At 38.6% G+C, this 24,303-nt stretch overlaps 1 protein-coding gene across 3 annotated transcripts in view; it reads left to right on the forward strand.

Annotated features, from left to right (window-relative positions):
- Positions 1–2,766: 2,766 nt before the first annotated feature.
- TEX10 (testis expressed 10) overlaps positions 2,767–24,303 on the forward strand; it is a 53,948-nt gene continuing 32,411 nt past the window's right edge. For 2 of the 3 annotated variants that reach the window (XM_061201096.1, XM_061201099.1), the window contains exons 1-7: positions 2,767–2,940; positions 6,277–6,465; positions 7,909–8,621; positions 9,014–9,257; positions 13,852–13,964; positions 22,505–22,743; positions 23,478–23,613. In XM_061201096.1, coding sequence (XP_061057079.1) covers positions 6,286–6,465; positions 7,909–8,621; positions 9,014–9,257; positions 13,852–13,964; positions 22,505–22,743; positions 23,478–23,613 — 1,625 coding nt within the window. In that variant the 5' untranslated portion in view covers positions 2,767–2,940; positions 6,277–6,285. The remainder of the gene's footprint in view (positions 2,941–6,276; positions 6,466–7,908; positions 8,622–9,013; positions 9,258–13,851; positions 13,965–22,504; positions 22,744–23,477; positions 23,614–24,303) is intronic. The other variant, XM_061201098.1, reaches the window with a different exon arrangement.

The raw sequence follows: 24,303 nt of genomic DNA on the forward strand, positions 1-24,303 counted from the left end.
GAAACTGATAGAGGTTTAAGTGGCCAACTGGACATAATTTTGGAGGTGGAATATCCTACAGATTCTGGAATGCATGTTCACTGTACATGTTTTTCTGGCATGGGTCAAGGACCCTTGATTAGTTATATGCTTGTTATTTATCAAAGATCTATTCTGGCTCAGCTAAGCAGTCAATTCTTGTAATTATTGAGTTCATCCCTTGGAGTTGGAAATCTATTTTTAGGTACATACTTTTCATGATTTAAACCAGAGGTTGTAAACTGGCAACCTGCTCGTAAGTATTTCGTTTGGCCCACCCAGTGTTTTAAAACAGGAAAAAGATGTACTGCTTACCAGTATTTAAAGATCAGATTTCTTATAAACACTTCTGGATTTCTGATTTTTTCTTGAAAATGAGATATGCATTCCCTCATGGCAACAGTTGGCTATTGCTGAAGACCTGCTTCCTTTAGCCAGGCCACATTTCTGTCAGCTGCATTATCACCAGGCCCAACTTGCCACAGGCAAAGAAGCAAGAGTGATTGGAGCAGAGCAAAAAAGTAGAGAGTGGTAGGAGGAATGCCCAGAGGTTAAGAGGATGTGTCAGAACACAGCACAGTTTGAGGCCATCAAGGACTCTGGTTTTTACTCCAAAAGAAATGGGGAGCTATTGGGAAGTTTTGAGAGAAAGATCTGACTTAGATTTTTAAATAATCACACAACTGCCCTGCTAGGATTAGACTGTAGGGGGAAGACACTAGACTGCAGTGGTGCAAGCAGGGAGACCTGTTCAGAGGCTTTTTACAGTGATCATGAGATGGCTTCTACTATCATGGTAGCAAGGGAGGTGTGTTAAGTGGTGAAAGTCAGGATGTGTTTGAAGATAGAGTCAACAGACTCTCCTGATGGCTTAGATGTGAGATGTGAAGGAAGGAAAGAAGCCAGGCCCAAACTCCAAAGGTCTTGGCTTCAGTAACTGGAAGGATGGAGTTGCCGCTTGAGATGAAGAAGCTGTAGGAAGATTAGATTTCAGGGGGAAAATCAGGAATTCCATTTTGGACACATTGACCTTGAGATGTAGAGCAGATGTCCAAAGAAAATGTTGAGAAAGCTGTCAGATATGAGTCTGGAGTTCAGGGGACTTGTCTGGCTGGCAATAAACCTTTCCTCTTCTGATTTGGTCTCATAACTTTTAATAACATATAATGCCAAATAATGCTGATGACTACCAAATACGTATGTTTATGTTGGAATCAAAGCAGATTGTGGGGCCTTCCCTGGTGGCGCAGTGGTTAAGAATCCGCCTGCCAATGCAAGGGACACAGGTTCGATCCCTGGTCTGGGAAGATCCCACATGCTGTGGAGCAACAAAACCCGTGCGTCACAACAACTGATCCTGCGCTCTAGAGCCCATGTTCCAGAAGAGAAGCCACCGGAACAGAGAGTAGCCCCCGCTAGCCGCCGCAACTAGAGAAAGCCCTCGCGCAGCAACAAAGACCCAATACAGCCAAGTAAATAAATAAATTTATTTAAAAAACAGGCAGATTGTGGTAGTATGGCTGTATTGCCAGGGTGTCTGGGGCTGCCTCTTTGTCTCCGGTCATAGAATATGCATGATCTTAGTCCCAGTGTTTGGGTCTCTCTGCACCTCAGACATCATTGCTCTGAATCCCTACCCAGCAAACTGAGGCTCATTCCTTGTCAGCTTTACTGAGTCTTTTTTTAATTTTTATACATATATATATTTTTTAATTTATTTAATTAATTAATTAATTTATTTTTGGCTGCATTGGGTCTTTTGCTGCTGCGCGTGGGCTTTCTCTGGTTGCGGCGAGCGGGGGCTACTCTTCGTTGCGGTGCGTGGGCTTCTCATTGCAGTGGCTTCTCTTGTTGCGGAGCACGGGCTCTAGGCGCGTGGGCTTCAGTAGTTGTGGCTCGCGGGCTCTAGAGCGCAGGCTCAGTAGTTGTGGCACACGGGCTTAGTTGCTCCGCGGCATGTGGGATCTTCCCTGCCCGGGGCTCGAACCCGTGTCCCCTACATTGGCAGGCGGATTCTTAACCACTGCGCCACCAGGGAAGCCCCTACTGAGTCTTATAATCTGGTAAACTACAGAAACAAATTTGAATCAACTTCTAAAATCCATACCTGGGGCTCTTCCCTCCATGCCACCTGCCAGTCTTGGACAAGGCTATCTTTCAAAGTCGCATTCTCTTTGCTTTCTCATCCCCTTTCTAGGCATTTAAATTTCTCTCTAACTTCCCTGGGCCCACTTGATTTCAGTAGCAGGAACCTCAGTGCTGAGAAACTGAAATATTAGGGAAAATCCTCACCTAAGACTTTCTGGCTCCAGCTACCGGGTGTATTTTGCCCTCTGTCGTCAAGTAATTCTTAATTGCTCCATCCAGGTTAAAGTTCCCAGGAATTCTAAGGTCCTTGCAGTCCTAAACTTTTCTCTTTCTCAATTCAGTTCAACTTATACTCATCTTTGAATGTCTCCAGGTCTGAACAACACTGGTCTAGCGAGGAGAGAAAAGGCATGCTCCCAACTAGCTGTAACCAGGGCGACACCCCCCAGAAACGCACGCCGCCCGGCCAGCTCAGGCCTGGACCTAGGTCCAAGCTTCGTCCTTGTACCGGGCGCTCTCCTCTCTTGGCTTCCCAGAGCGCGGGGGCCTTCCAGCGCCGGCCCCCTCCTCCGTGGGCGGGGCCTACCGCTCCCGCTCCCGCCTCCCCGGCTGCGCGCGGCTGCGGGCCGCGGTCACGTGAGCGCGGCGCGGCGGGGGAGGGGCCCTGATTTCCGGGCGGCGGAAGGAGACGCCGCCGCGTGAAGACGAGGAGATTTGAAAACACGCTCCGGGACCGAAAGCCTGAGGCCGGTGGCGCACGCCGTCGCCCCGTGGGCTCCTCCTCGGACGCTCTCTCCACCTGCCTCCGTGTCCCGGTTCCGACCGGGCCCTCAGGTGAGCTGCCGCCGCCGGTCTGGCCGGGCCCTCTCCGGGGCGCGGGACGGCGGGCGGAATGGCTCGTGGGGCCGTCGACCCCCGGTCCGCGGCCCAGGCGGGCAGGGCCGGCTGGGGCCAGTCTGCGCCCCTGCAGAGCCGGGCCTCGGTGCGGAGAGGGGCTGTGCGGGGGCGGGGCGCCCCGCGAGCTTTTGAAGCGCCTCAAGTGACTGGGCGGGGCTGGTTCGCGCGGTTTCGGGTCTAGGAGACTTTTAGGCCGGGGTACGTTGATTGGACCCCGCTTCCCCGACTGTGGTCCTGACCACCGTCCCCGGAAGGAGCAGGAAAGATAGTTTCTTAAAACCGCGGGGTGTTCACTTCTGGGTTGCGGGACCAAAGTCTGGGGGTGGGGATGCGCAGCCGTCTCCTAATCGGCGCTCTCGCCGTCCAGGTGTGGACGGTTAAGCGCTCAGTATGAAGCCGGTTCCGTCCATCGGTCCTCTCGAGTCGCCCCAGTCTGTGGTATTTGTTTTTTGGGAAGTCTGGTGCATCCAATTGGCCCCCTAGGTAGAGTTTGGAGGAACTCGTGAGCGTAAAGGGTTGGAGAGGAAATTACCAAAGGCCGAGTACAGTGTGCTTTCTTGATTCTTTTTTTGGCAGGGGAAAGAAGTTGGAAATCAGGGGAAGGTAGTGAGGTGGCAGACAAACTATCTGGGATTCGGTTCGGTCGAAATCCTGATAGGCTAGAAGCTCCCTTTTGTTGAAATTAGAAGGCCTGCAGCTGGAGTTTATGAAATTCAGTTTTAAAGCTTCTGAGGCTCACCTGGTCCAGTGATGTGAGAGCTCAGCCTCTGAGGCTGGACCTCCTACCTTCTTATTCGATACCAGCTACTATAAAAGTGGCTTAGGCGGACTGTTTGATTTGTTGTAGTACGAAAAATCTTTATTTTAAGCGAAAATAACATAAGTTGCTGTAGAACTTTCAGTTCCTAGTATAAAAATGTTCCCTGTGTACCACGAAAATAATCTTACTAGCTTGAAGAGTCATGAAAGGGCGATAAGCCCACTTTTCCTAACGGAGGGAGAACGGTAGAGTGATTAATACAAAGTGGTGGGTAATATGGCATAAGCTTGACAGTAGACTGTATGTTGGACACTGATCAGATAGTTAGTGGCTAAAGATAGCACAGGGAATTGGGGGGTGGAGGGTTAATTGATCGATTTTTCTGAATGTCTAGTTCCATTTATTTTCATCTCTGGTACTAGCTAGTAATAAAATTGTAGGGAAAACTCACAAAATGTGCTTGCTTAATTAACAGAGACCAGGTGAGTATTAGGGCCTTAGTTTTTACTTACTCATTTTTTACACTAGAATAACTAGAGGTGTGGGTGGGATGAAAATTTAGTATTGGGATAAATAAAGCAAGCCATTTTGCCACTTTTTTCCAATCCTCACCTGAGTGCCAGTATATATAACATAAAGTTGGTTTTGCAGAGTTCAGTCTTGTTTATGAATTCCCCTTCAACTCCTTAATAAGGGACTGACAAACCTTTCTGAGCTATGTCTTTAAAATGGTTTTAGTACCACCTTCACATGGTCTTGTGAGAATTGAAAGCTATTGTGCCTCTAATATTATGCTTGGTATTTACTGGTCCTGAGACTAAGAAAATATACATGTTTGTGCTTATAGCATATCTGTAAGTGTGCCAGGCACAGTTCTGAGTGTTTTACAGATATGAGCTCATTTGCTCCTCATTCATCCTACCTCATAACAACTGTATGAGGTAAGCATTATTATTATCCCTGTCTTGTAGATAAAAACTGAGGCACGGTGGTTAACGATGGCTAGAAAGTGGGAGAGTCTGGTTAAGAACCTAGTCACTCTGAGTCTTGAATCTGCTCTTAATCTGTGTAGCCAAACCCTAGATCACGGGGCTCTAATGTAGTAAAACCTTGCAATCATGTGAATTTGGATATAATGTCATAGGTGATTGGCTTCTGGATTCCTAGAATTTGAGCTGTCTGGTCTTGCGCCAGCCATTTTATTAATCTCACAATAATGCAAACCTTCATTTTAGTCAAATTTTTTGGACTCCCATGTGTAGCATTGTAACTTAAAAAAAAATAGCTAGGGATAGGATAATTATGACAGATCAGGAGAAGTTTTATTTATTCCAGAGATACCTACTGCAGTGGGTGTACAGTGCAAGGCAGAATTCATTATTTTTGTAGTGTGTGGAAAAGACTTCAAGAAGCGCTGAGCTAGTTCCAGGTATAGGAGGCTCTTTTTTAGATAGAGGTTAGTTTGTGGAAAAATAAAGCTGGAGAGGAAGTTAGGAAGGACCGAATATGTCAAGCCAAGGTGTTTTTACTGTAAGCGAGTAAAAGGAGTAGCTGAAAGCTCCTGAGCTTTGGTCAGATCTGTGTTTAGAAAGAGCCCCCTGGTGATTCTCTACCAAATGGACCATGGGGTAGACACTAGAGACAAGGCAAGGATTCTGGTGGGGGAACTGTTAACAGTCTTGGGTAGAGATAAAGGACTTAAGAAGGCGCCTGGGAATGGGTAGGAGGCACAGATCAAAGATTTTGTGTGTAATTGGGATGATTTGGATGTAAGTTGAAAGAATGTGGTGAAGAGGGGGAAGTGCAGGATGACAGGGTTATACCTGAGTTATTTATTATAATAGTGGCTTAGCTGGTCTTTGTTCCTTATTCCTCTGTTACACTATATTTGCTTTTATACTGATTTTTCTCCTGCTTTTTTGTTTACTGTTTATATCTAGTCTGAACTTTTCCTGGTGTTCACAATGCTGGTACTTTCATTTTTGCCTATACCAGGCTTATCCCTACTCCTGATCCATACTGTTTTCCTTGCTCATGAAATGCTCATTAACTGTCCTTGATGCATATCTGAATCTTACCCATTTTCAAGCACCCAGCTTAGGTTCATGAAACTTTTCCTAACTATTACAGGCTGCATTAAATAATAACATTGGTTTTCAGACTTTGTTTTGCTAGGGTTTCTTGGGGGCTTCTGGGGAGCTTCCAGGAGCTTCCCCGCACGTGCAAGGTGTATCTATAGCAACTCTGTGCTGCTTCCCCCTCATCCTACGGGCACAAAAAATTTTTCAGAAGTTTTCTTTTTTTTTTATTGAAGTATATATATTAATTGAAGTATACAGAAGTTTTCTATTTAGCACATTGCCCAACCAAAGGTCCTGTTTAGAACATTGCTTGACAAAAGGTTCCATGGCCAAAAATATCTCTTGACTAAACTGATTTTTTTTTTTTTACTTCATAAAGGTAATTTACCTTTGTCTTTATTGACTGTTTTTAAATTAATTCTTTCATCATAGCACTCAAGAATGACCAAAAAAAGAAAACGCCAAGATGATTTTCAAAAAGTAAAACTAAAAGTTGGTAAAAAGAAGCCCAGGTTAGAAAATGCCACTGTTACAAACTTTAAAACGAAGACTATACATTTGCCTGACCAACTCAAAGAGGATGGAACACTTCCAACAAACAACAGAAAACTTAACATTAAGGTAAATCGTAAATATTATTTTGATAAAGTAGTATTTTCCTTGAAATCATCTAGGATGTTATATTTTTGTGAAAAGTTGTTTTAACTCTTAGGATTTATTAATGGCTAAAGGTTGGAGTTTGTCTGTTACCCAAATCTGATGTTGCCACTGCAGCTTTCCCACTTTCTCCAGAAAGACTTGCTCAGCTAAAGTCAAAGTGATTTCTCCCTTGTATATTTATTTGATGATTTAATATGTCATCTGGAAATAATTTCTGTATTTAACTTTTTGATGCATCAAGTTTTTGATGTGACAGTTTTTTAGCTGTTTTTATAGCACATTAAGATAGGATCCTGTCTTATCCATTTTTGAACCCTTATAGTATGTAGTTTATTCCAGATTCATAGTGAATGTGTGAAGTTAATTGAAATTTGGGCAGTGGTTTTGCTTAAAAATTTAACAGCTTTATTGAAATGTAATTTACACATAATAAAATTTATCATTTTAGAGTGGACAATTCAGTGGTTTTTAATGTATTTACGTTGTTATGCTACTATCACAATAATTTCAGAACATTTTTGTCACTTCAGAAAGAAACCTTATACCTATTAGAAGTCATTCTCCATTCCTTCCCCCCACTAGACAGACACTGATCTATCTGTAAAGATTTGCTTATTCTAGACAATTCATATAAATGGAATCATACGAAATGTGGTCTGTTATTACTGGTCTTTCACTTAGCATGTTTTTGAGGTTCATCTGTGTTGTAGCATGTATCAGAACAGTACTTCATTCCTTTGTATTGTCAGATAGTATTCCACTGCAGGGCTATGTCATATTTTTTCACTCATCAGTTGATGGGCATTTGGTTGTTCCCACTTTTTGACTCTTATGAATAATGCTGTTATGAACATTTGTGAACAAATCTTTGTGAAGATATACATTTTCTAGTTTTGCTTTTTAACCTCTGAAGGTTAAATAATGTCAAAAGGTATTTGAAGTTATTGTGTATTTACAGATTATATAAATTATTCCACAAATAAAATTGCCAAGTGGTGTACTCTGATTAAAATACACAGACACCCTGAAAGACCACTTAAAATAGGTAGAATATAGGTATAAATACATATTTGGTACATAGTAGGTCTTTAAGTGGTGGTGATGATTGCTGTCATTTTAAATGATAGTGTGCCTAATCCTGCGTAGTTTCAAAAAGAGAAAATTCTGACTGAAAGTTATGCTTTTATTAAGCTAAAGCTATGCTAAAGATAAAACTTTCTGATCTTAACAAAAGCTTCATTTTTCTAAAAGTAACATTTAGAAATACTTACCAAAGCAGTCTCCAACCCCCCACCCCCACTGGAGTGTCAGTTTATTAGCATAGTTTTAGTTAGCATGCTTATTTGAAAATGATATAATGTGTATGTATATACCTAAAGCTTGTGTTTTTATTTTTATTTATAGGATTTGCTGTCACAGATGCATCACTACAATGCTGGGGTTAAACAAAGTGCTCTTCTTGGACTTAAAGACCTTTTGTCTCAATACCCATTTATAATTGATGCACACCTTTCAAACATATTAAGTGAAGTGACTGCTGTGTTTACAGATAAAGATGCTAATGTACGATTAGCAGCAGTTCAACTTCTTCAATTCCTGGCCCCCAAAATACGAGCTGAACAAATTTCTCCATTTTTTCCTTTGGTAAGTGCCCATCTCTCTAGTGCCATGACTCACATTACTGAAGGAATTCAGGAGGACTCTTTAAAAGTTTTGGACATTCTGCTGGAACAGTACCCAGCTCTAATTACTGGCCGTAGCAGTATATTGCTTAAGAATTTTGTAGAACTTATTTCTCATCAGCAGCTGTCCAAAGGACTGGTAAATAGAGACAGATCCCAGTCCTGGATACTTTCTGTAAATCCTAATCGGAGACTCACTTCTCAGCAGTGGAGGCTGAAAGTCTTAGTGAGACTCAGTAAATTCCTTCAGGCCTTGGCAGATGGATCCAGTAGGGTGAGAGAAAGTGAAGGACTTCAGGAACAAAAAGAAAATCCCCATGCCACTAGCAACTCCATTTTTATCAACTGGAAGGAACATGCCAACGACCAGCAACACATCCAGGTTTATGAAAATGGGGGTTCACAGCCAAATGTCAGTTCACAGTTCAGGCTACGGTAAGAAGGATTTCAGTTATGTCCACACTCAGTTTTCCTATATTGAATTATAACTGCTGACTGTTGATGGCTAATGATGGGAAGACACGCAGTTGTCTTCTGTAGTTTCATATAGTTACTCATAATTTGATTTTATTTACTGATGGGAGGAGTCATTTCAAAGTATATTAATTTACTCATTTGTAGCAAAGCCTAATGAAAAGTAAAAAATTATAGTCTTTTGGCTTTGTCATCTTAGAATTCTGTTTTTCTTCCTAGTGTTGATCAATGTAATTATCAATTCATGGTGCTTCGTTTTGCTGCTGCTTTATATTTTAAGGTTGAAATTAAGAAAGGAATAATATTTTTTGATTAAATTAAAAAATTTTTTTATTCTTGCCTTTCCTTGTTAGGTACCTGGTTGGAGGACTAGGCAGTGTGGATGAAGGCCTGTCATCTACTGAAAACCTGAAAGGATTTATTGAGATAATAATTCCATTGCTAATTGAGTGCTGGATTGAAGCTGTCCCTCCACAACTAGCTGCTTCTGTTGGAAATGGGATAGAACGAGAATCTCTGCAGGTTATGCAGCAAGTTCTTAACATTATTTCCCTTCTGTGGAAACTCTCTAAACAGCATGATGAGACCCATAAATTGGTGAGAACTAATAGATTCTTTATTTTCTGAGTAATGCCTTTTATCATGACGAATTAGAAATCAGCATATTACTACTAATTGGTTATGCATTTTCCAGAAAATTCCCAGGGTTTAACTGTAAACTTATTTCTTACATTTGCTCAAAACTACAACTTAAAACAGTTTTGCGAGTTTATTATCTGTATGTTTAAATTTTTAAGCGAAATGCATAACTGTGCTTGATTTCATTTGTTTTTATTAGCTATAATTCACAATAGTGTTACAATGTATTGTTTATGGCAGATTGATTATGTAGGAACATTCTAGTTTCTGGAGACCTCTTACAGGATTTAAAAAGTGGCTTATTAAGTAGTCTCTTCCAGTTTGTGCCATGTTACGAAGTTTATGGTAAGAAATGGACCAAACTGAAGATCTCATAATCAACCCTGAGAAGTTTTTAAACTACTACGTTTTAGGGGAGAAGCTACACACAGATTTGCTTAGTGTATGCTTTTTTGTTTTTTCTTGATAAAGGATGTAAGATCAGAAAACATTTCTTAAAGTTACCTTTACTGTAGGTAAGCTGTAGTTGTAGGTATGGTGTGAGTGAAGTTAACCTAAGTAATTCCAAGTCATAGGACAGTTTCTTGCTAGAAAGCTGATAGCAAAGACGTATTTCTTGATGAGTAAATTTATCTCCTATTTGGGGAGAATTGAGTGTTGGTGGCTTTTTTAAAGTGTTATGTTGTAGTGAATATAATATATAGTGCATGGAGCAAGTAAGGAAGAACAAGCTCTAAGATTAATTGGTGCTGGATTAATGTGGTTAGTCTTAAAAAGGGTAGCTGCAGGACCAATACTGAAACTTGAAGCATCTGTTTTACAGAAGAATTTCTGCAAGGACTTGACAAGGCAGGTTTGAATCCTTGAAGTTGCCTACATACGTCCGAAACTGGCAAGGCAGTTTTTTAGTTTTATTTAGTTCTTTTTATTTCATTCAAGCTCACGAGTTAGTAAGACACATAAAATAGGACTGGGGTAAATTATAATAGTATTTCATAATCTTGAAAAGCGTTACAGAATTGTACTAAGGTGTGTGTTTCTTTTAAGAGCTTACTCTATCGCTATTAACCCATTACCCATCATTCTGTAGGAATGTTTTATGAATTGCTTTCTCAAATAGGATGGCATTTTGTTGATTACAATTTTGAGCCTGTTTTATGATTTATTGCATAAATTGGCAAGAAAGTGATCATGGTTAGGGGTATTGTATATGATTTTATGAAAGTGAAGCTTGTTCTCCTTTATGGCAATTAATCTGTGATTGTAGGCTAGTCACAGTAATAATGCATGCAGCTTCTTAGAATATATATATATTATTTGGAGTCTTGAATGGCTGTATTTTCATCTGAAAGGCTAAGATAAGAAGTAAAAGTAATGATAGTCAGTGTGATCTTAAGTACTAGGCTTTCTTTCATTTTTGGAAAGCTGAAAAATAAAATTCCAGGCATTTTGGTGTTTGTTTTTTCATGGGCACTGGTTAATGTTTATTATTGCTTTAGTAATAGTATTTGTAATTAGAATGGTAGGACTAAATGCAAAATCATTAATTGTGCTAGTTTTGGATCATCTACTGTCATTCAGATGATACTGACAAAGGATCTAAACACCGCCTTAATTGTAAGGATATTTAAAGTAGCTATATTCAGAGCTATTCTGTGGTATTATAACATGACTATATTTCTTAGCAGTCCATTAACATAGGATACTAAATTCAGAAGACTGGTTTGCCTAGACTGTTGAAGGTTATATAGAGTACTGAATTGGGATACTGTATAAAATTGAAATAAACTGAGGTGGTTAATTCAAATAGGAATAGTATTTAAAAGCATCCACTGGTAGAATTCGCTAATTTACCTTGGCAAATTTGTTATTTCAAACTATAATAACTAGATAAGGTAAGATCTATTATCTTAGAGACAAAGTATAAGTATGTATGTTAGTTATATCAGGTGACATTAAAATGCACGTTAGTTTATTTCTTTTACCATTCCCACTGTTAGTTCCTCTCTCTCATTCACCTTCAGTTATAGCTTAGTAGTTAAGGTATTGGGTGACCTGTAACAGCTCAAACTTTAGGAGGAATGAAATGGCATTCCTTGGTCTTAAATTCTAATTATGTACCACAGGCTGAATTGTAGCTCTTTTCTCTCAGAAAATGTGTAGGTTTTCTATTGATAAATTGGCGTCTGTATTAGGTGCAACCTTAGGGTCACTGACCACTTACTTTTAGGTTTTGCTAAATGCATGTAGTGTGTTCATATTTTGCTGCAAAGTTGAGAAATTTCATTTTTATCCAAGTAGTATTCTTTTAAACCTTTTTAGGAATTTGAAATCTTTCATCTTTGCTTTGAAAAGAAATCTCAAGTTACATTAAATCTTATTTGCAGTGGTTGAGTACTCAGATCCTTACTGAGGTTGCTTATTTCTGATATACTGTGTGTATCCTTAATATATAGCTAGTTTTAAAAATGAAATACAATTTAACATTAACTTTTTAATTAACTTTGGTTTTTGGAGTCCTGTATTAATAGCTTCAGGTCAGTATTGTAATTTTACACTGTAGAAATTTTGTTGTGTCTTAGCTTTGTATTTTAATGCTTGCTACTTTTTGTCCAAATGTTTCATTATTGTTGTCTTTTTACCATGAAGATTAGAATTTGTGAAGAAAAGTTAGATGCAATCATGTGTCAAAGATTTATTGAGCATGTATAAATGTGGGTCTTTAATTAAAATTCAGTTCCTCAGTAAACACTAGCCACATTTCAGGTGCTCAGTAGCTTCAGGTGGCAGTGGCTACTGTACTGGACAGCATAGATATAGAACAACTCCAGCATTGCAGAAAGGTCTTTTGAATAGCACTGCTCTGCAGTGTGCCAGGTTCTGTTCTAGGCTCTGGGAATACAGAGATGAACATGACTGACAAAGTGAGTACTTAGCTCTTGGTAGGGTTGATGGATGGTAAACAAATAGGTGATGTTGTTATTAGGAATAAAGATGAAAGTGGGGTAAAGGGAGAACATATGATGGAACAGTGGGGGGGAGCTATTTTAAATAGGAGGTCAGGAAATGCTTTCTTGATATTTAAATGTCACTGAATGAAGTGAAGGACCAAGTCTTGTGAAGACCTGTGGGAAGGACGTTCTAGGCACAGGGAACAGCAAGTGAAAACCCCTGAAGTGAGAACAAATTTGACATATTTGAGGAATGGCAGGAAGTCCTGTGCAAGTGAGGTACTAGGAAAATGGTAGATGATGAGGGAGAAAAAGTGACAGTAGCCAGATCATATGGTACCCTGTGGTAAAGAGTTTTGATTTTAACCTGAGTGTGGTGAAAAGACATTGGAGGGTTTGAGCAGAGGAGTGGCATGATCTAAATTATGTTTATTTAACTTTAATATGTCAAATTTACAAATAAAACACTAATGAACTCCCACGTGCTCACTATCCAGCTCTAGCAAAACTGGAGGCCAAACTCAGACCATTGATCCCATGGATGACTAGTCCTGCCCTACATACACACCTATTTCCTTTATCCTTTCCTTTATTATTTTGAAGTGTGATTTATGTTTTAAAAGATCCCCCTGGCTGCTATGTAGATTACTGTGTTTAGGGGGAGCAAGATGAAAAGCAAGGAGACCATTGGGAGGCTGTTACAGTAATCTAGGTAAGAGGTAATGGTGGCCTGGAGTAGAATGGTAGCTAGTGGTTGAAGTGATGAGAAACAGCTGGATTCTGATAAAGCCAACAGGACTGATGGTGTGCATAGTGAAGAAAAGAGGAGCAAGGGTGATCCCTATGTTATGCTTCAAATGACAGTGTGACTACCTGTGAGGAGAGTTCAGTTTATTTTAAATTTAAGATGCCTGTTAGAAGTCCAAGAAAAGTTGTCAAGTACACATTTTTAGGTTGGGGAGAAGAGAAGAATCCAGTGAAGGTAACTAAGGAGATGTAGGGTGACTAGCTATTTTAGCACCTCAAGTCCCACAAGCCAAGCAGCCCCTCAGTCCCTGGCAAAATGGAATGATTGGTTCTGTGGATAGCAGGAAATAAGAGTGTTGTAATCTGAAATTAAGACAGTGTTTCAAGTAGGAGAAAATGATACATTGATGAATACTGCTGAGCAATTTTAGAGAAGTGCATTGCTTTGTGAAAGTGTTAAATACCTTTAATGGGCAATAGAATTGCTAGGGAATGGAGTTACAGTTAAGTGGAACACTAGGTTGAAGACTTGCTTGTATATTTTGTAAATATTAGTTCAGATTCAGAATTTTCTTAAATCTTATTTACTTTCTCCCTTTTTTCTCCTTTTTAAACAGATAAAATGCAAGTAAAAATAATTAAATAAAAGCACCAAAAAGATGAAAATTGGATCGCCTAACAATTAATTCTGACTTTAAGATTTATTTACATATTGTATCATTAGCAGAAGGTGTATTGTGATGGTAAATTTATAGTTGCATATTGACAAGTTGTTAGATTTCTGCTTAAAGTCTTATTTGTCATTTTAAGTTATTGTTTCTTATGGATTTTCTAATCTTTGCTTATTTTACTAGGAGTCATGGCTTCGAAAGAATTATCTTACTGATTTCAAACACCATTTCATGAGTAATTTTCCATATGCCTTAAAAGAAATAACCAAGCACAGAAGGAAAGAGACAAACAAAAGGTACTGCCATTCTTTTCCACTGGTTAACCTAAAATTATCAGAAAATAATTAGCCTTAAACTGGAACTTTCTATGCTGTGAGGTGTTTTTATCTAGATTTTGTCAAATAGAGATAAAAGCAGTAGTATGGCTGATCTTGAGCAAGTCACTTTAAGCCCTGGGACTTCCAATTTTACTTACTTTCATTTTTATTTTTTTAATCTTTAAAGTGAATGTTTTGTGCTAAATGAGTGTCAGGTATCAAATTATGTAGATATGAATTTAATAAAATTTGCCGAGGTGGGTGGTTTATTTGTGAGAGGCGCTATGTAATTATTGAATTTTTAGGTGAGAGAGTATCTTAAAGGTCATTAGTTCATTTGTACATGAGGAAACTGGTAATGAAACTAATATCAGTATCCTGAAGGAAGAGGGATAATGGGAGAAAAATAGTTCTCTTTTCTAAAATAAATTTATGGATTAGAAGATGGAGTTTAAAAAAAAATGTAAGCCTGGAAGTTATTTAAAATGTTTACCTCAAGTGAGAGCAGATAAATGTAAAAACAAATTGTCTAGTAAAATTTGACAAGCAGGGCTTGCCTGGTGGCGCAGTGGTTAAGAATCCGCCTGCCAATGCAGGGGACACGGGTTTGAGCCCTGGTCCGGGAAGATCCCACATGCCGCGGAGCAACTAAGCCCTTGCACCACAACTACTGAGCCTGCGCTCTAGAGCCTGTGTGCCGCAACTACTGAAACCCGCGCACCTAGAGCCCATGCTCTGCAACAAGACAAGCCACCGTAATAAAAAAGCCCTCGCACCGCAAGGAAGAGTAGCTCCCGCTCACTGCATCTAGAGAAAGCCTGCGCACAGCAGTGAAGAGCCAACGCAGCCAAAAATAAATAAGATAAAGAAATTTAAAAAAATAGTCTACAGGTTTCTTAAAAAAAAAAAAAAATTGACAAACAGATACAAGCTAGAACACGAAAGGTGCAGTTCCCCACCATGAGCAAACACTTGAAGGGATCTTGAAGTCTGTCAGAAGGTTCTTAAATTTATCAAAAGAAAGAAACTATGTGGAGAATCAGGCTCATGGAGCAGAGTTCAGAGGATATGCTCAGAAGTGATAAGTCTAGTGGTAAGTCTGTTGTAGGCAGATGAACTTTTCATTCATTCACTAAATAATTATTTTGGTTGCAAAGTATTATGACAGATAATCAGATGTCTTAAGGTATACTCCTTGTTCTCTTAAGTGATTTCATAAATTGCTAAAATCGGTACAAAGTCTTAAAATTGATAAAAGTATGTGTCATGGTCTAGTCAGGAGATGGAAATCACACCAGTGATTTAACAGAATTTAATACAAACCGTTTTTAACTAGGTATTAAAGAAGTGGAAAGACGAAAGGGAACAGTAAGGTATTGTGGAGGTAGCACCTACAGGAAGCGGCTACTGCCTCTAGATTGGGAGAACAAAGAGAAGAGGGGAAGAAGTTTGGAGGAAAGTCTGTCTGGAGCCAAAGCTTAGACCTCTAGGAAGGGGTTGGTGCTCAGCTGGTGCTAATGTCTTTGAGAGCACAAGAGGGGCCCTGTGGGGCAGGGGTCCAGGATTTGGCAACAGGGGTTCTGGCTGGCTGGTGCTGGTGTTTCTAGGGGCATGATGATGCTGGTTCTGTGTCAGAAAAACCACAAAGTGGAACCAACTGTGGCTACTAGAATGAACTGCTGCTGGCTTCTAGAAGAGTTGTTGGGTTGCACTGGTGGCAAAGGGAAGCAAAAGTAGGACTAGGAAGCAAACAGAAAGGAAAGTGTCCCATTTTCCTCTTATAGCTTTCCAGTCTCTAGTACTCCCTTATTGGCAGAGCCTAACAAGAAGCCAGCTGTAAAGGAAAAAATGTGGCTCAGTTCCAGGATCACAAAGCAGAGTGTAGAAAGGTGGTTTTGAAGCTGAGAAACAATAGCTCAATAACTTGCAGGAGACAAAGTGAATTTACATATTTAACACAAGGCGTATGTAAGTGTCATTAGGACTTTACAATTAAGAAGTGCTGTAGGAATTCATAGGAAGAGACATCCTTGTTAGGATAAACAGACAAAGCTGTGTTAGAGGGTAGTATTTGAGCATGGATATGATTTTAGCAGGCAGAAGTGAAGCAAGGGAGGATAGATTACACGAACCGGAGGAGATAGCATATGAGAAAGCTGTAGGGTTAGGTAATGGAGAACATGGGACCGATCTGGGTCAAATCTGGTTTCTGCTGTTGACTAGCCTTGATGCTGAAAGTCATTTCTTGTCTCTGAACTTCATTTATCTTTCATCCTTGATCCTTTTGGCATTGAAGACTATTGGTTGGATCAAAACCATGTTTTAGGAATATTAATTTAGAGTTTCTGGAGTTGGAGGGGACAGAGAATCAAATAGGGAGATACTTTCTTGAGCAAGTAGGTTGTTAGGGTTTGTTTTCTCCAGATACAATTTTCTTACTAAAGCAAAAGTTTTTAATCAGGTGTGTGGATAAGCTTCAGAATATCCTTGAACTCGTGAATAGAATTGTATGTGTGTATGTTTTGTCCAGTAAGAGGTTTCAGATATAATTTTCATCAAAATGAGATTAAATAATGGTTAGGATGTTTGGAATTTGGTAGACCATTAAATGTAAGTAAATTATTCAAGAGTATATGGGTATACTGTCATTATTCACTTTACTGGACACTTAATATGTTTAAGGCAGTTACTATACCAGCTGCTGAGCATTTAGTGGAAAAGGAGATAGGTAAGCCAGTTCTCATGGAGTACAGTCTAGTGAGGGAGACTTTATTTCTATGATTCTTTTCAGTGACAAACTGTGATAAGATCAGTGAAAAAGAATGTAGGGTAATGTAAGAGTGTATGATAAGAAGCTGGTCCTGCTCTTTCATGGGGGGAGTAGAGTCCTCGGGAATGCTGCCCTGATGAAGTGGTTTGTGCCAAGATATAAAAGGTGAAAAAAAGGATATGAAGAGGCCGAGGTGGTGAAATTGTGGAATTTTTAACAAAAGTGAATTGGCAGTATAATTTATTCTTCGTAAATTTTCCCAGTGATTTGTTTTTAGGGACCACAGGCTGCTATTGTATTGAGTTGGCCAAAATACTTCATAAGGAAGTGCATTGAATATTTAGCAGATAGCCTGTGGAGGGCAACACGGGTTAAAGTTAGGGGAGCCAACAATGGTCTAGGCCAGTGGTCTTCATACTTACTCATGTACTCCCAGTTAATATTTGACCTGCTGTCTAAATTTTTTAAATCTTAGGTTGAAATGCAGAGTTACAAAGGATGTTGTTTATTATTATTGTGGTAAAATATATATAACGTAAAATTTAGCATTTTAACCATTTTTAATTGTATAGTTGAGTGGTATTAAATACATTCCCATTGTTGTGCAACCATCACCACCATCCATCTCTAGAACCTTTTCATGTTCCCAAACTGAAACTCAGTACATGTTAAGCAGTAACTCCCCATGCTCCCCTTCCCCCAGCTCCTGGGAACCACTCTTCTACTTTTTTGCTTCTATTAATTTGATTTTTTTAGGTGCCTCATGTCAGTAGAATCATACAATATTGTTTTGTGTCTGGCTTAATTTCTCTTACCATGATATCTCAAGGTTTATTCATGTTGTAGCACTACTAGCATTTCATTCCTTTTTTTTTTTTTAAGTGGAGTTTATTTTTTAGAGCAGTTTTAGATTCATAGTAAAATTGAACAGAAAGAATAAAGTTCTCATATACTGTACTCCTGCCCCCACAGATGCATAGCCTCCCTCATTGTTGGTGTCCCACCCCACAGTTACATATGTGTTGTAATCTATGAACCTAAGTTGACACATCATTAACACTCAAAGTCCATAGTTTATGTTAGGGTTCACTCTTGGTGTTGTACATGCTGTGAGTTTTGACAAATGTGTAATGACACGTACCCGCCATTATAGTATGATGCATGATATTTTCACTGTCCTAAAAATCCTCTGTGCTTTGCCTATTCATCCTACCTTCCCCCATGTTTTTTTCATGGTTTGATAGCTCATTTCTTTTTAGTGCTATATTTCATTATATGGATGTGTTTATCCATTCACCTACTGAGGAAACTCTTGGTTGCTTCCATGTTTTCATTACTTTTTAAGGCTAAATCTTCCATTGTATGTATATATCATATTTTATCTATTCATCTGTCAATGGACATTTGGGTGGTTTCTACCTTTTGGCTATTGTGAATTATGCTGCTATGAATATTGGTCTCCAAATAGCTGTTCCAATCCCTGCTTTCAATTTTTTTGTGTGTATCAAAGGTTATAACTGTGGCATTACTGAAAATAGGGACATTTTAAAAATTCAGTGTAGTTGCGTGGTCTTTAAGAAAGCTTTCTTCTTGTACTCATCCTTTATTAGTTTATACGGTGATTATTCTAATGAGGTAATTCTAATATGTGCTGGGAACAGATAACAGCTAAGTCTTGCCTTTGGCTTACAAATCAGCTTGTGAGAGGGAAAAGTTCACTGCTGACTAGAGTAGCCTAATAGTTGGGAAGATTTTCCAGTGTGCTGGGAAAATTATTTTTTCAGAGGGATTGGAGAGCTTTGATTGATTTAGCAAGTTGAGATTAACTAAATGGTGGTTGGGTGGTTGGGAATCTATTGCAAAGTGTATTGGGAGAGGCTGATTTTCTCTTTATGGTAGTGATAGAAAGTTTCTTTTAGAAATACTTGTTTTTAAAAAGTGAGCTATATTAAAGAAACAGCGGGTAAATAATAGTTCAGACAGTATGTGAATGATTACATTTTAGAAAAATGTACTAACAAATAGATTCTTTGTGGGAACCCGAGGATAGAATAAGCCCCAGAAAAAGACAGTGCAGTAGGAATTGAGCACAGTCGACCCTTGAACAGCTCTGGGGTTGGGGTGCTGACCCCTCTGTGCAGTGGAAAATCCACATAGAACTTTACAGCCCTTCATATCCTTGGTTCCACATCCTCATATTCAACCAACTGGGGATTGTGTAGTACTGTAGTTCATATTTATTGAAAAAAATCTGTGTATAGGTGGTCCCACGCAGTTCAGATCCATGTTGTTCAAGGGTTAACTGTACTTAAGCAGAAATCAAAAGGAAATTGACTTGCAGTTTCATCTATAGAAGAAATCTGGGCTTCCTGTAATTGAACAGAAATGTTTGTTAAGGCTAAAAGAAAAGATCATCTGGGACAGTATAGAAGGTTACTTAGTAAAAAGAAATTTGTTGAATGTATTGTACAAGCATACCTCGTTTTATTTTGTTTTGCTTCTTTGCCCTTGGCAGATAGTGCATAATTTTTTATAAATTGAAGGTTTGCGGCAACCCTGCATTGAGCAAGTCTGTTGGCGTCATTTTTCTAACAGCAGTTGCTCACTTCATTCATGTCTCTCTGTCACATTTTGGTAATTCTTGGAATATTTTGAACTTTTTCATTATTATTATATTTGTTATAGTGATCTGTGATCAGTGATCTTTGATGTTACTACTGTGGCTCACTGAAGGCTCAGATGGTAGTTAGCATTTTTTACCAATAAAGTATTTTTTAATTAAGGTATGTACATTTTTTTAAAAGCGTGATGCTATTGCACATTTAATAGACCACAGGTGGGAAATTGCTGTAGTGCCATTTTTCTCCTTTCCTTTAAAGACTCTAATTGAATGTATGTTAGACCTGCTTACTGAATTTTCTACCTATTTCTCTTTATCTCATATCTTCCAGGTTTTAATTTTTTAGTTTTGTTCAGTTGTATTCAAACATACATTTGTTGAATTTGTTTTCTGTTTTTATTTTTCAGTTTTAGACTTTCTGTGCAGTTATTCCAGCATCATTTGTTGAAAAGACTATCCTTTCTCCGTTGGGTTGCTTCTGCTCCTTTGTCTAAGATCATCAGTTGACTATACTTTGTAGGCCTATTTTAGAGCTCTTCCATTAACCTGTGTTTGTCTATTCTTTCACCAATACCATGCTGTCTTGATTACTGTAGTTGTATAGTAAGTCTTGAAATTGAGTAGTATGAGTCCTCCAACTTTGTTCTGCTTCGGTCTTGGGTAGTCTAGGTTTTTGCCTTTCTGTATAAACTTTAGAATCAATTTGTCGATAACTACAAAATAACTTGCTGGGATTTTGATTGGAATTGCGTTGACTCTGTAGATCTAGTTGGGAAAAATTGTTACTTTGGCTGCTGAGATGATGCAAAACTGGGATTAAGTTTTATGTAAGAGCTGTTTTTACTTCCAGTTCACCTTTACCCTGGAAGGGAGGCCCTTAAGGGTCCAGCTTGAAGTAGGGATAATATACAAAAGTCCCCATGTTTGGCAGGCTTTGTTTGACTTTTCCCTGTGAGGCCTCTAAAAGGTTACTTCATTTTTCCAGCCTTTTTTTTTTTTAAATTATTTATTTATTTATTTTTGGCTGTGTTGGGTCTTCGTTTCTGTGCAAGGGCTTCTCTCGTTGCGGCAAGCGGGGGCCACTCTTCATCGCGGTGCGCGGGCCTCTCACTATCATTTTTCCAGCCTTTTCTTTGAAATTGGCAGTTGCCTTCAGGTCTTGCTTTATTTTAGATTTGGGGACCCAGTAAATGTTCATTATCTTGTTAGCTCTTGAATGCTTTTGAGTTGTTAAAAACTATTTCATCCAGCTTTTAAAGTTATTTTCAGGAAGGGGATTAGTTCTAATTACCTGCTGTGTCATTGAAAATGAGAGTTTCCCCAGTGGCCTGCCTCCCTTATAGAATTGGTGGTCGGTTTATTTAGACTTTAAAATTTTGTATAAATTATTGGAGGAGCAGGATGAATTCTCCCAAGTTTGCAGTGTCGACTGAGACCTTCCAGACAGTAATAGATTATGTTGCTTGAGGTAAACTTAGGTATATCTTGGAAAGCTCTACCTTTGTTGAAGAAATGTTGCAATTGAGTTTTTGTGTGGTCTAGTCTAGTCAGTGTAAAATATGCCTTGGTTTTGGGTGCTGAGGTTTGTGGTATAGATTGCTAGTGGTCTGTCTCAGCTTTCATTCATTCTCCCCTCTCTTAGTGATGGAATTTCCAGTTTTTAGCTGGACATATGACTACACAAAATAAAAACTAGATTTCCTAACTTTTTTTGTAGTTAGGAGTGGTCATGTGGGTAATTTCTATTTAAATAGCTCAGACTCCTCCCTCCAGTGTCAGACTTATACATTGAGTTGTTTGATGGCCATCTCTGCCTGGATTTATACCAGAGACACTTTAAGTGTTAAAAGTAGAATTTATTTTCTGTATATTTGCTCCTCTCTGCTACTTCATTTCCATTTACCAGTCAGCAGTGCTAGAACCCTCGATTCTTCCAATCCTCATCATCCCAAAACTCACATACATGTATACATTTAAGCATTTAAGCAGAATTTTTATTCTTCCTAAATGTCCCCCTTTCTCCCAGTCTGTACCAGCATTGGTTCTTGCACTTGTCATGTCTTGCCTGTATTGCTCAAATAGACGTACAACTGCTTCTTTGTTTAGAGTCTTGTAACTCTGATTTTTTCTTTTCCATCCGCAGAATTATCCATCTGAAACAACTTTTCAACCATGTGACTCCTGTGCCTGCAGAGTTGATTTTAGTGTCCTTAGCCTTCAACTCTTTGTTATCTGGTCCCATTTTACTTTTTTAGGCCCATTTGTCATTGCTAGCCCTACATTTGATCCCCGGATAGCACCAGATTTTTAAAATTTTCCTTCCCATGTATTTGTGGTTCCTTACTACTATGTCCTTGCATGCCTAATCCAGGATTAACTTTTTCTTTTAAAATAAGTTAGTTTGAGGTTTTTAAAAATTTAAATCAACTGTACATGTTTCTGAACATGAAAATAAATAGACTCTGCTGTTGAATACATTGTAGCCTGAAATAAGTATTTATATCCTAAGTTGCAAATTTTGTTTTTGTTAAGGTATTCTATTTGAAGTTTTTTTTTTTTTGAAATTTCTTTGAAGCTTTGAAAGAAATGTGTTTTATTTGGCTAGAAAAAAGTGATTTTAATATGTGAGTCATAAAATTAAGTCGTTTCCGAATAGTGCGTATCTGGACCAGTCTCCTGTTTCACACATAAGGAAATTGTGGCCGGGAGAAATTAGTGATTCTGTTAAGTCAAACTGAGTTAGAAGCAAAATCAAGGTCTACTGTGACCTCCATCCTAATATAAGTATCTGCTTAAAGAAAATCTTCCAAGTGTGTTGAGGTTTTCAAGTCTTCTTACCTCCAAGTTATATCTAGGATTACCAGGCAATGTTACAAGAGCCTGTACTTTTTGTGTGAATAGCAACTTGGGTAATGAACTGAACAATATGCATTCTTTATGCCTTAACAAGCCTCATTTCATAATGAATGGTTTATTTACAAAACAGTGGCTTTATATTCCCGCCTTCTTGGCAGTTTATCCTAGGAGGAATATTTTTTGACCCACTGACAGATTATTTTAAGTATTCTAAGTGAAGCAGGCATGGTAGATATAACACTTAGAGATGTGTGTGTCTTTGTTTGTTTTTAGCATCAAGCATTGCACGATTCTCTCCAATAATGTAGATCATCTCTTACTGAATTTAACACTGTCTGATATCATGGTCTCCCTGGCAAATGCCTCAACTTTGCAGAAGGATTCCAATTGGATAGAAATGATAAGGAAATTTGTAACAGAGACCCTTGAAGATGGCTTTAGGCTAAATAGTAAGCAGCTGAACAGATTGCTTGGGGTCTCGTGGAGGTTAATGCAGATACAACCAAACAGAGGTAGGTGTTACTGCTTTGTCCTTATTTAAGAGGAGCTCTTATGCATGCTATTTAGAGTCTAGCTTTGAGTTGATGACTTTCAGACATTTCACGTAGTCAAGTTATTTACATTCAAGCCATGGAAGGTAGCTAGCATAATTATAAAGGAATATCTACTTGAACGCTGAAATCTTTTATGGCTCAGAGCATCCCTTTCTCAGTGGGTAGGTCCACTCTGAAGCTAATTGGTAGGATTTCTACTAGATTACAGAGTTGGAGTGAAAGGAGGTAGGTGTTATTAAGATGAAATGACAGTGAGCCTAATGATGAAGTACCCTCTTCTGATGTAATTTGACTAGAAATTGATGAATCCTGTTTATCTTTTTACCTTTCTTGTAGCTTGAAGTTATGTTGCATTAAGTCAGTTTTTAGTGTGACTTACTAATTCTTTTCATTCAGAAACAGAGCTTTCCTGTTTGGTTTCCAGCTTATCCACCTTTCTAGTCTGGTTTTTCTCATCCCTGCCTAGGTTTGTTGTCTCTTAGGAAAATTTACACTGCAGTCTCTGGTTGGTTTGACTTTCGTATTAGTCAGGCTATTACTGTAGGATTTTGACAGTAGTCATCAGTTTGTGTCTAAGGTCTGCTTTGTCATAGGAGCAAAGTAAAGTACTTTTGTGCTTTTTAGAAGAATTAGGGGGCTGTTGAAGAAACATTTTTGAATCATATGCAGTTTTTTTCTCTCTTTTATTTTAGAGGCTATGGAGTCTCTCATTAAGGCAGTTTATACATTGTATCAGCAGAGAGGCCTTCTCCTTCCAGTTCGGACTCTGTTACTGAAGTTTTTCAGTAAAATCTATCAAAAAGAAGAACTGAGATCTTACAGAGTCAGGTAAAGTTTCCTTTGTTATTCTGCCTTTCTTTTTCTCACCAAGTTATTTTGTAGTCTTTTTAAATAATAGACTAGATGGGGTGATTAAATCTTTGGAGAAATTCACTCTTTATATCCTATTTGGTTGCATTTAAGAAAAGAGAAGAAATTTAATTTTATAAAGAAGCATACATAATAGTGCCAGTAATCTTTATATGCATAACTGAGCAGATAAAAGTCTCTTTGAGCATATATTTCCACTTGTCCACTTAACAGCTAAAGGGTAGTTGGAACAACCTGTAGCAGCCTCAGCCTTTTCTTTTGCCTCCCATAAAAATTATGGAGGTTTAACAGCTGGTCCTTAGTGACATATTGAGACATACGGTATAAGAATGAGGGCAGTAGAAGAGGAGGTGTGAAATGGGTGAAGGGGATTAAGAGGTACAAACTTAGTTATAAAGTAAATAAGCCACGGGGATGTAATATATAGCATAAGGAATAATAATACTGTAATAACTTTGTATGGGGACAAATGTTGACCTATGGTGATCATTTGTAATGTATGCATATGTCAAATTATTATGTAGTATATACCTGAAACTAACATATAATACTGTATGTTAAAAATATTTCAGTAAATTTTTTTAAAATGAGGGCAGTAAAAGATGAGAAGGTTTCTGGCTTAGTTTGGTGCTACCAGCTGAAATAGAC

This window comes from Eubalaena glacialis, chromosome 9 (genome assembly GCF_028564815.1).
Source record: "Eubalaena glacialis isolate mEubGla1 chromosome 9, mEubGla1.1.hap2.+ XY, whole genome shotgun sequence".
NCBI lineage: Eukaryota > Metazoa > Chordata > Mammalia > Artiodactyla > Balaenidae > Eubalaena > Eubalaena glacialis.